This window comes from Heloderma suspectum, chromosome 10 (assembly GCF_057233095.1).
Source record: "Heloderma suspectum isolate Gila_16-S chromosome 10, 16-S_ref, whole genome shotgun sequence".
Lineage (NCBI taxonomy): Eukaryota > Metazoa > Chordata > Lepidosauria > Squamata > Helodermatidae > Heloderma > Heloderma suspectum.
In genome coordinates, this window is record NC_139467.1 from 7,008,461 (window position 1) to 7,020,636 (window position 12,176).

General features: G+C 47.4%; 1 protein-coding gene across 1 annotated transcript in view; it reads right to left on the reverse strand.

Annotated features, from left to right (window-relative positions):
* RYR1 (ryanodine receptor 1) overlaps positions 1 to 12,176 on the reverse strand; it is a 173,182-nt gene that overhangs the window by 110,978 nt on the left and 50,028 nt on the right. The window contains exons 20-29 of the mRNA XM_084814879.1: positions 10,348 to 10,540; positions 7,964 to 8,180; positions 7,375 to 7,479; positions 7,054 to 7,157; positions 6,575 to 6,658; positions 5,309 to 5,468; positions 4,523 to 4,668; positions 3,396 to 3,603; positions 2,653 to 2,827; positions 582 to 790 (exon numbers count right to left, since the gene is read on the reverse strand). Coding sequence (XP_084671005.1) covers positions 582 to 790; positions 2,653 to 2,827; positions 3,396 to 3,603; positions 4,523 to 4,668; positions 5,309 to 5,468; positions 6,575 to 6,658; positions 7,054 to 7,157; positions 7,375 to 7,479; positions 7,964 to 8,180; positions 10,348 to 10,540 — 1,601 coding nt within the window. The remainder of the gene's footprint in view (positions 1 to 581; positions 791 to 2,652; positions 2,828 to 3,395; positions 3,604 to 4,522; positions 4,669 to 5,308; positions 5,469 to 6,574; positions 6,659 to 7,053; positions 7,158 to 7,374; positions 7,480 to 7,963; positions 8,181 to 10,347; positions 10,541 to 12,176) is intronic.

Consider the following 12,176-nt stretch of genomic DNA (forward strand, 5'->3'; position numbering starts at 1 on the left):
CCTCTCAGCAGCTCTGGCTCAATATCTTCATGTTTCCTAATAGCCCTCTCTCCTTTATCTTCTCAAGTAGACCTCACTGCTCTCAAGCACAGCCCCTCACGGCATCATTTCTTTCTATGGCTTCATAACAACCTCGTTCCTTTATTTTCCAAGAACCTGATCCCTTTTCACCACCATGACTTCCTCACAAAACCTTGCCTGTTCCCTCATGCATCTCCTCATGGATAGACCACAGGCCTGGCTAATGCCTCTCTCCTTACAATTCCCTCAGGGCTGCTTTGCCCTCCTACCTGCTACCTTCCTCACAGGCCTCAGGTTCCTTCCTGCAGTTCCCTCACACTCCAACTCTACAGCTTTCCTCCAAATGGTGCCCCTTTTCCACAGAAGATGTTTTGCTCATAAACTCTTCGCTCACAAACACTATTCTAGATCTTTCTCCGCACCCATCATTCTTTCTGAAACTCAGAGCTCTTCTCTGTGGTGTTGTTCACAGAAAACTACCACCCTTCACACACCTTCCAAACAGGCAACCGATACTGCTCTCTCGCGCCTTTGTCCACAGGCACATCTCCTACTCTCACCTCATAATGAGGGTGCTCCGTTGGCACAGGGGCAAACTGGGGCAGACTCTTGCTGAACCACATGGTGATGTCCCGCTTCATGTTGATAGCAAAGGGCTCAAAGCCTTCCTGCAGGCCGCAGATGGTGAAGTAGCGAAGGCTGCTGACATCCTGGCCCAAATTGAGGCGCCCAACCTGGGACAAGCCCAAGCTGCAAACTGGGATGAAGCCTGCAAGTGATGGGGAGAGGAAATAGAACCTAGATCAGCACCACCAGCACTTTTTGCTTAGCAGGGACACTGATGTCATCTGCCACCCCCCACCCCCCTTCAGACTTCCCTGTTCCCTCTGAGCTTAGGTGCAAGTCTCACAGTAGTTGAAATGTGGGGTGGGGGGTTAATTTTCCCAGCAACTATATGTTGTTTCCTGTTGTAATGCAAGTAAGACCCATTAGCTTTACAAATGACCCCCTTCTGGTGGTGATAACACTGCTAGAACTGGTTTGTTAATATGGATCAACACAGCTGCCTGCATTTTTGAACTCTCCCTGCCCTTTAACATTTACCACAACACCACTGACTTCATCCCACTAGATCCCCTCAGTCTTTCTACAGCAGTTCTGAATAATGACTCAGCTCCTGGGAATAGATCTGGCTGTATCTATTCCATAGTTCCATCCAAGGCAAAAAATGCACATGCATTTGGCAGTATTCAGCATCCTAAGAATCAGAGGTTTCCCTTGTTTTTATTTTTTTAAATCAAGCTTCTAGTTCTTATGGTTGCAAATATATGCTTTGAAGCATGTGAGCAATGCCTAGTGAAATATTTGAAACCAATATGATTTTGGATGGTTGGGGAAAAGCGGAAGAAATTGTGCAAAGCAAGCAGAAATATGCAGATGCCCTTAATCTGCATACTATAGACATGTCACAGAATCCAGGCTTTATAAGAAGAGCGCTGCTGGATCAGTCCAAGGGTCTATCTAGTCCAGCATCCTGTTTTTCCCACATTGGCCAACCAGATGCCTCCAAGATATTCAGAAGCAGGACATGAGGGCAATAGCCCTCTCCCACTCTTGTTCTCCAGCAATTGGTATTCAGAAGAATTCTTGGAGCAGAATTCTTGGATCTTGCCACAGCATTTTGACCCCCCCACACACACTTATTTTTTTTAAGCTGAACAAAAAAGCAACAGGCAGGCATTATAGAATGCAGGAGTCCTGGTTGCTATTGGACTTTCCAACCCAGCATCTCCTGCCCAGTGAAGGCCACCACACTCCCCTTCCTAGGGAGACCCAGTTCTCACCTTCTCCTCTGCTTATCAGTACACCTGACCTCCATCTATATCTAGCAACTGAACTTTGCTGTTGTGAGTAACGTGCAGGAGAAGCTGTGCATCTCCAACCCCTGTGTGAACTGCCTCACCTACTCCACATCAAAGGGCAGAAACCAGGATCCTAGTCCAGCTTCTCCTAATACAGCTAGCAACCCACCCTGTCTGCTAACTTGCATTGAGGTCCTGCTCTGCATGTCGACTCTCCCCTCTGCCCCACCCCACCCCACCCCTCGCACCCACACCCATCACAAGAACAATGGGAGGGCACCAGCAACTCTTTTGAACCCAAATAAAGATAGCGCTGGAGGGTAGCATATAGCTTTGCAGCATGCCAGCCTCCCATCCAACAAAATAAATAAATGAAACCTTAAGAAATGAAACTAAAATCAGGAGGGACAGGGAGGCTGGTGAGCACCAAGAGAAGTGTCTGCTGGCAAATTGGTGCATCGGAGACACCCTTCCTAGCTACTCATTCCTGGACTCTAACTGCTAGAGTAGCCTTTCCCAACATGGTGCTCTCCAGATGTGTTGGACTACAACTCAACATTATCCCCACTGGAACCGCTATTGGTCATGCTGGCTGTGGACAATAGGAGTTGTAGTCCAATGCATCTGCAAGGCACCAGGGTGGGAAAGGTTGCACATGAGTGTTTCATTGTTCTTGCAGTTGGTGAAGGAACCCGTGAGATCTGACTCTCTTGTTGAACCCTCACACACCCAACGAACAGGGAAGAGAACCTAGGTGTCCTCTGCTTACCATCTCCTATCTCGATCTCTTTGAAGGCCAGCTCTGACCCTGAGTCACTGATCAACATCTCCCCATTCAGTGTGAACATGATATTGTTGTCGGTGAGGTCTATCATGCAGCCAACCACATCGCCCGGTTGCCACGGGCGTCCAAAAGGCTCACTGCCCACGTGCCAGCGCTGGCCCTAAAGGGACACAGATGGGAAGGGATGCATCAGGCAACAGGTAGCAAGAAGGGGAGGGCCCAGTCAGGGGACTAGGAATGGGGGAGAAAGTCGTTCAGTTCGCATTTTAATACAGATTTACCTAATTTCATTTTTTTGAACCATTATGCGAACTGAAACGCCTTCTACATTCGCACTTTGCTGAATTTTGCAATGGAGTTCTCCAATCAAAAAATGTGTACCAGAATGTGTGTATTAGGAAAAATAACATTAAAAAATGGATTGTATTAGGAAGACTCCTTGGTAAAAAAAACTGTATACATTAGGTAAAAATGCATACTCAAAAGCATGTAAAAGGAGAAATGCCTATGAATTTTGATGTGAACATTAAAAAAAAAAACACCTCAAAGTTCAGGACAAAATTCTGGAGAAATTCTCAAAATTTGAGACAAACCGAACTTAAGATTGGGAAGATAAGAAACTGTGAAAAACAGAAATTGACATCCCTAGGAGGGACACAAAAGATAGGGCTCACCAGTGACGTCCCAGGATTGCGGGGGGAGGATACAGTCTGTTCTCCCTGACTCACCCGATGCCCGTTGAAAACGTAGGAGAGCTCATCTGCTCCCAGGTCCACGTCAGGCCGCACATTTGGCCGTGCCCAGCCCACACGCATTTCGCCGGTGGTGACTGCCTCAAACTCAAAGTACCATTTGCCTGACTTCACCACATAGAACTGCTCAGCCCGGAAGATGCGGACCTTCTCTGTCCGGCTCTTGGTCAAGTCTTGACCTGTTCAGGGGCCCAGGAAAAGGGGAAGAGGTGAAACAGTAAGTCATCTACTTACAAGTCTCCCACAAATTCTGTTCTGTTGTTTTCCTCCGAGACAGGGCCAAATGACACATTTAGATGAACTGTATAGCCCAGAGCAGGTTTCCCCAACCTGGTGCCCTCCAGATATCTTCAACAACAACTCCCATAATCCCACAGCCAGCTATGTTGGCTGTGGGATTATGGGAGTTGTCATCGAACACATCTGGAGGGTGCCAGGTTGGGGAAAATTGGCCCAGAGCCAAACAATGCATTCGGATTAATCATATAGTCCCGATGGAGGATAGCGTGTTTGAATGTTCTCCTGCACATGGAAATCCCCTTTCCTGCAGAAAATTTACATTTCAGGGACAGGATTCTAGTTTAAACCTTTTTTTATGATGCGCTAGTTTTGTGCATAGCATGCCAGGGAGAAAGCTGAATTACAATTCTTCTTCTTGAAAAGTAAGTTCTCTCTGCACAAAGAGTTCTTATTCAATATGGAGGAAAATATTCAAACCTACCATTCCTTTCCTTGCTCCGGTACAGTGGTATACATCACAGTGGCATACATCAAGAAATAAAACAACCCACCATAAAATATCTCTAAAGTTACTGTAAAATACTGAAACAGCAATAAGTCAATAGAAGAAGCTTCTTTTTAGTTCACAAAGGTCACAGCCAACAGGGCGCCACCCCCAAGAAGGCCCTAACCTCACCCCCACACCTAGTCCCAATGCCAGCTAGGCTCCAAAGGCAAGGGCACCCATAACAAGGACTCTGATGAAGATCTTGGCAGACAGGCAGGTTCATGCAATTCCCCTATCTTTTCCACCATGCTCTTATTAGTGCTCCCAGTGACGTAGGCAGAACAGCAAACTCAGAGGAGCCCGATGACACTCACTGGCTTCTTGGTCTGGTGGCTCAATGTTGTATCCGTAGCCGATGAGGGTGCGCACTGCCTCGCGCAAGCTGTCCCGGTTCGTTTTCTTGGTCCGCTCGTCTAACAGGCTGTAGGGCACCAGGCGGGGGTTGCGTTTGTTCTTGATGTCCTAAGGGTGGCACAGCAGAGAAAGAAACACACAAGTACACATATGTTGTACGCTACAAAGGCAGCTACACAAACAGACCACAGAGCAACCTGTGTCCAAGTAGGAAGGCGATAAGACCAGGAGACAAGGCCTGCCTCATACATCGCTTTCTGTCTTAAACCACAAGATCCCATTCCTGTGGCTCATTGATTTAGCACGCAGTGCAGAACCCCAGACTCAGGAGCCAAATTTGGTCCCCTGATGTCTTCCAGATGGCCATACCTCCTTCCTCTGGCCCCACCTCCATTTCCCCAACCACCAATCATTCGGTGATTTCCTGGCCTGTGTGTGTGTGTTTTCCCATTCTACAAGGTTGAAATGCCTCTCCTAAGCCTTCGTTACTGGCAGTAAGAGCTTTAAGCTACAATATGGTGGTATGTTTGGCTCTGTTGACCACTGGAATGCAGCCCCCAAGAGCTTCTCTGAAATGGAATTCAGCCCTCAGACTGAAAGAGGTTCAACACCTGTGGTCTAACATTAGGGACTCTTCTCCTCCCCTGTTACACAAAATCCTGCCAGGTTCTGGCTTCTACCCATCACGCCATAGAACCCCACTAAATGTCAACGTGATGCCAAGTGTTATCCCTCTGGAATCCCAGACCTGCACGACGCTATAGGTCCACCCTTGTTGGACACGATCTCTTGCCCAGACATTGTGCCCATTCTCAGCCAACTTGTCCACCAGGGTATTCTGGGCTGGAGTGAGCTTGATGTGGTTGAGATCCAGTGGTGCTGGTTTATAGCCATTGGACATCATGTACCTGTCAAGGAAGAGGACAAAGCAGGATTTTAAAACAAGGGCAGGCAACTCATGACTCTTGTCCTAATTTCAAAAGCCCTCTAAAAGTGATCAGTTCAGGCCTGTGGCAAGAGTGATCTGTCCCTTCCCCAGAGAGAAAGGGTCACAGAGAGAGTGGGGTGGGGTGCCTCAACCACTTTTGGCTCTGGCCCTGCTCACCACCAAGATGTAGCCCTTAGAGCTACATTTTATCCTTAGAGGATAAAATGGTTCCCCACCCTTGTTTTAGACCAACGTGCGTATCTCAAAAGCCATCTTCACCCTCATTCACACACACCAGCCCAGCTTATACAGAACTATTTCAGAATGTATTTCCACCTCCTTTGCCAGCGTCTGACTCAGCTCATTTAAGAACATAAGAACATAAGCAGAGTCCTGCTGGATCAGACCAAGGGTCCATCCAGTCCAGCATTCTGTTCACACAGTGGCCAACCAGCTGTCAACCAGGAACCCACAAGCAGGACACAAGCACAACAGCACCCTCCCGCCCATGTTCCCCAGCAACTGGTGTACAAAGGCTCACTGCCTCTGGTACTGGAGGTAGCACATAGCCACCAAGATGAGTAGCCATTGACAGCCTTTTCCTCCAGGAATTTGTCTAAGCGCCTTTTAAAGCCTTCCAAATTGGTGGCCATCACCACATCCTGTGGTAACGAATTCCATAGTTTGACTATGCGCTGCGTGAAGAAGGGCTTCTTCATTTGTCAGTCCAGGCAAATAAAGATGTTGTATCTGCTCAATGGAGGAATAGTTCAAGAAACCCAATTTCCTGTCTCCAATAGTAAGCAAAATGTTGTATCGTTGGGGCTGGGTAGACTTCACAAACAATATTTCCAAATTCTGCAGCTAGTGCTCCCACCCCTGAAAAGCAAATAATGCCAATAGATCTGCAAATTAGGCAACTTTACAGTTTTCTGGTTGGGGATGATGGGAGCTGTAGTCCAACACATCTGAAAGGCACTTGATTGGGGAAGGCTGACTTAATGGGACTATAGGGCAAAACCAACACACACACACACGCACGTGCTATACTTTGGGCTCTGCTTGCAGATGACCCAAACCACCTACGTTTTCGGAAGTTTGGTTTTCTTGAGGTTCTCTTCAGCCTTTTCATCTGCCATCCCCACATGGCAGCCCAAAGCAAGCAAGGTCCTGCAAGCAGCACAGAGATGGTTTCATAACCTCTTAGTTGAGTCACATTCTTCCCCACCGCCCCTTACTTCAGTGGACAGTGATGACACAGTGATGGCTTTGAATTCCAGGAGTTGTAGTCTAAGCCATCCAGAGGAAACCAGGTTGGGGAAGGCTGCATTTAAGGCATCCTGCCTCTGGTGTTTTTCTTGGTTTCTGATTGCTTTTCCGGGCTCTGATGCTTCCAGGATTTTATTTCCAAGTGTACACCATCCTCTAAGTAAGTAACTGCACACTATCTTAACGTGTCGTGTGATCTACACATGTAGGGTGGATCACACGCCCTCTCAAAAGACAGTGGACCCACTTTGTTTTAACTTGATTCTCTGCTTGAGCTTTTTCCATAGTCAACTCACTTAAGTGTCTCTCCCGACATCTGCAGGTTGTAATTGCGTTCTGGTTCAGGCAGGCTGTGGAAATCCAGCAAACACGGGTGCAAGCGCTTGTTGTCATCCCGGATCTGAAAAGAGGCAGAGGTGCAAAAAATTCAGATCAAGTATCCCCATAAAAAATCCTCCCTCGCTTGCAATTCAGTGGCCCAACTCGGCTTTTTGTATGGTGGACAGGGGAGCAATAGTGGGATGAAGGAAATGACATCTCCCAGGTCAATATATTGATTGTGAGGAGGGGACAGGACTCAGCCCCAAATGTCCCATTGCTGGGCAGCAAGCACTCACAGGTCCATAAGTCCACCCTTGCTCAATGCGGGTCAGGGCCCAAAGCTCATGGATGTTCTCTGCGAGTTTCTCCCGGATCCGCTCAAGATGTGGGGGTAATACAATCTGCAAAGGAGAAACGTTAGGAGGGGGAGCGAAGGCCTGACCCAAAGATAAAGACAGAGAAAAAGATTCTGACTGCCTAGAGCTCCAGCCCATGACAAAGCTGCCCTCTGGTTGCACCAGAAAGCCCTCGGCCTTCTTTGTCATGAAGACGAATTGGGGTGAGTTAAAATCGACAGTCCAGGCTCAAATGCAGTGTGTCTAAGAGGAGGAGGAGGAGCAGCAGCAGCTAACCCACATCACCGAGAGGCTGTGCAATGTTTCACTGATTAACTGGATCAATGAATTGTTTAAAAGCCTTTTGAGGGGGGCTGCTTGTCTTGGCCCTGCCCACCAGAATGGCCCCTGGGGGATTTCCCAGCCAACAATGCAGCCCACCACTCAAGAAAGATTGCCCCCCCCCCCCAGTTTGAAGGTACCCTTTTTCAATCTGGCCTCAAATCCACTTTCTCAATTTATTGTGGTGAAGGACACCGAGCCACTGTACCTGGATGGTGTCCACCGGGTATGGAGTGAAGGAAGTGTGGGACAGAGATTGTGTAGGGCCCAGAAGATTCCGGAACCCATTGAAGTCATGCTTATACTCCTTGATGGGCTCCACACGCATCTTCTCGCGGGGCAGGAGGGCCTCAAAGCAGGGAGCGTAGCCTGGTGGGGGCAGGAACTTGAAGTCCCCATGACGCCCTCCCAGGAGGAACCGCACCCTGAAAAGGGGTGAAAGAGAGAAAGTCAGATCTTGGCCCCAATGGGAAAAGGACCTAGGTGCTTAAACTGTAAGCTACTTTGAAGGTCTTTTGGTAGAAAAGCAGCCTAGAAATATTAATATAAATAAATAGGTCATTCTCATGTCCTTAGGCCAATGTGCTGACCAGAACTCTCCCCCTCCCTTTTTCCTGCTCTCTCAGGCTCTGATTGGCTCCCAGTTCAGCCTTCTGATTGTCTGTGAGCTCTTTTATAAAGCCTTGCTGGTTCATACCTGTCGCAGAATTGGAAACAGGCTGCTTCTACATGAGTGGCTTCTAGCATTACTAATCTTCCTCTTCCACTACAAGCTACAAGCAGAATTGCAATCGAGTTTTCACACTATAGGGGATATTGTGTTTTTTGTGTTTTTACATCCCGCTATGTTCTGTCCACACCAGTGGCTGTGACACAGCTGCTGTAGGTGGAGAAGATCCAATCCATCTGAGTGGCCATTAAAAAAAATCCGAGCAATCTTTTAAAAAAATCAACTATTTAATTAGCATTAAGAAGTGGGATAAAAACGTTTTAAATTAAGAACAAACAAACAAACAAACAAACCTATAGCTGCCCATAAAGCGTCAACCCCCCCCCCCCCAAAAAAGTGTTAAATGTTTGTTTTGGATCAGAAGTGTAAATCAGGAGTGTTGAATTAGAAAAAAAATCCTACATTGCTAAAATTACAGTGACCAGACGGGTTTTGAAAAATCATTATATAAATAAGCACTAGAGTGCAACAACACTCATTTAAGCACTATATCACTAATATTTTAATTTAAAAAACCAACGATATAGCCAGAAAAAGATTTTAGTGCTAACTGAAAGATCAGGTTTTTAAAACGAGGTGATATAAAGGTGCACACGATAAAGCTTGTAGTGCAGATGTGCTGAATTGTAATAGGTTCACCTGCCCAATACATCACTGCACAAATGGAAACCATGTTTTTAGAGACACAGAAGAGTAACGCTAAGAACCTTCCACACCTGTGGAGTTTGCGTCACTGTTTAATTTTTTTCAGATAAGTCAGATTTTCTGCAGCATGAGAAAAGACAGAAGGAGGTGAGGAAAAACACAGGAAGATCGTAATTGGATGACAACTATGGCCTGGTTCATATGCAACAACAACCCAGGTTTTTTTTAAACCTTGGGTTGTCATGAACGAGCCAGCCTGCTAGTTCCTACTGTTCAGTTGCTCTGGATTGGCTCCTCCTGCCAATGGGAGAGGATAAACAACCCAGTGAAGCTGTTTAGTGTGATACTCGAACCGGGAACTCTGGCTTACCTCTCCCCTGACAAGCCACAGGGACTAGCACGCTGGCTCGTTCACAACAACCCATAGTTGTTGTTGCATGAGGACTGGCCCATTGTGTGGATGCCCCATAAAAGAAAAGAGAGTGAAACAAGTCACCTGTCAGGGTGGACACTGAGCCCATAGAATCCCAGAGTAATTCTGATTCTGAGGAAGAGGAGTCGCTCCTGGGAGAGGAGCGCGCTCCTCTTTCCCAGGGCCAACAGCTGATGGAGATTCCTCCCACCGGCATTCCTAGCTTAGATAGCAGTCCTGGGAGTGACAGAGCACGGGAAGCGGACTTGATGGACACACGTTGCCGAGTGCCCGGTTGGTGCGCAAACAACGGTTGCGCCCAGAGGATCCAAGGGAAAAGGGGAGGGACTCTCCCTAGTCCTTAAGTTCAGGGGTCTGCCAGTAATTCCCTTTCAAACGGGGACCAGCTGTTCCAACTTAGGGCATAGGTACTCTGCTGCTCATATCTAGTTGCTAATAGTAGAGTTGTTAAGCTGTAAAAGAGGAATAAAGCTTTGAAAAGAATCCCTTTGTCTGTGTCTGGACTTGGCTACTGGATTAGACTGAGAGAGACATCTAAGGAGCCCTTGACAGCACCGTGATTCCACGCTAAACATTCAGAAGAATATAATCACAAAAAGAACAAAAAGTAATAGTAAAAATAATCTGCTATCATAACAAACATTAATTCTCCTCCTAACGTCATAATCCTATGCAGGTTTACTCAGAGGTAAGCCCAACTGGTTTCAGTGGGACTTACTCCCTTGTAAGCATGCACAGGATTGCAGCCTAAGTCTCCTTTTTGCACCACCAGGGTCGAGCTTACTTGATGCCAGCTGAGAAGCTGACCACAGGGAAAAAGAGTCCGTCCAGGTTGAAATTCTCAAACATGCCCTGGACTGGGAAGCCATTGATGCGGAAGGAGATACTGGGCACGCTCAGATCAAGGCAGCAGCTCACCACGTCATCTGCTCCCAGAGTGTGCTGCCCCGGTGACGCCACAGCCCGAGCCACGCGGCCTGTGCCAAGGAGAGATGAGAGGCAGTGGATTAAAAACAGGGCGTGTGTGGAGAGGAGACCCTCCCCAAGGACAGTGCATGCAAACAACGGAGCCCAAGCAAGCAAGGCGGTGCATGTTCTTAATATAAAAACAAATTGAATGGAAGTCTGCTCCAAGGTATACCAAGAAAAGCAGGTTTCTGCAATTCCTATTAATCATTCAAATCAAGCCATTTATTCCGCAATGTCTACTATTTTGCTAAACCATTCTGCTTTTGCTGGGCCCCATCTACGTGGCACCGCTTTCACCCTTCACTACGTTGCAACTGAGCAGTATTTCAGCTTCGAATTAGCTTCTGCTGCAATACACTCGCAATTTGCTATGGGCTTCCCTAACAGATTCCGCCATGCCCTTTTTTGCCATTATATTTTAATCCGCAGCTGTGCAGTCCCATGAGTGTGGGGGTACGACACTTCAGCGGCTGTTTTGTATTTTAGGGGTTCTGTTGTGTCTGTCCTTCCCTCATTAGGTAAAATGCGGGTGTTCTGTGCTTCTTCATTTCCACACCATCTGTTTGTCAGTTCCCCAGCCCGAGACTCTCTCAATGGTTTGCACTCACAAGGCGTGGGCAGTACGTGCCTACCCATCGCTCCGAAATGGTGGTCAGAGCAAAGTTGGTCCTCCCCCAAGACCATGCCCTGGCCCTTGGACACCGAGTCCAAAAGCAACCATTGTGAAGATATGAAGCTGCAAAATGTATGAAAGTGTGATTAAATAAATGAAAACACCTCTCTGTGCCTCTGTAACTGCGCAGCTGTGAAGGGATGGGGGGAGTAAAGGGGCGTCATGGAGTGACGCAAGCACTGCGCATGCCTACAACATGCCCACTGCAAAATGCAAACTTGACAGATGGCTTGCAACTGCGGGAAACCGGCAGCAAACAAAAAACATTACAGCAAAACCCCTCCTTGGAAATCTGCATTTTCCGGGAGAAAACCACAGATGGCTGCGAAGTGGTGACTACATCATCTGTCCTGAATGACCTCGACTCACAGCCGCTCTGGAGTAAAAGGGTCATGTAGATGGGGCCCAGGTCTCAGGGAGGGACAAGCCACTGAAGTTGCTGCTTCTCTAAAGAACATGCTTGGCAAATCCTCATTAATGGCACCAGAGATACCTCCAGGCATTAGCCAGCCACATTTAAAGCATCTATCTCTTCACAACCATAAGGACTAGAAACTTGCTTTTAAAAGAAAGAAAGAAAGAAAGAAAGAAAGAAAGAAAGAAAGAAAGAAAGAAAATAAATACTGGGATTCTCTGGAAACTAAATTCCATGTTCAATAGCTCTATCTCTGCCTTTTGGGGCTGGCTGGGGAACGCTGGGAGTTGTAGGACTATTTTTGTGTCAGCATGCATAGGATTGCACTCTTAGGCAGAGAAGGTTCTGCTACTTGACCCTTTTAACTGGAGAAACCAGGAATTGAACCTGGGATTGAACCTAGGATTGAACCAGAGCGAGAAAACAGGGGGAACAAACAGGAGCTGGCCAGGGGAGTTGCAGTGGTAGAAGAGACAAAGGAGACAGAGGCAAAGAGGTAAGTGGGCTGCAGGAAGCCCAGGGGGCTGTCCTTTATCCTTCTGAGTGGCTATGAGCT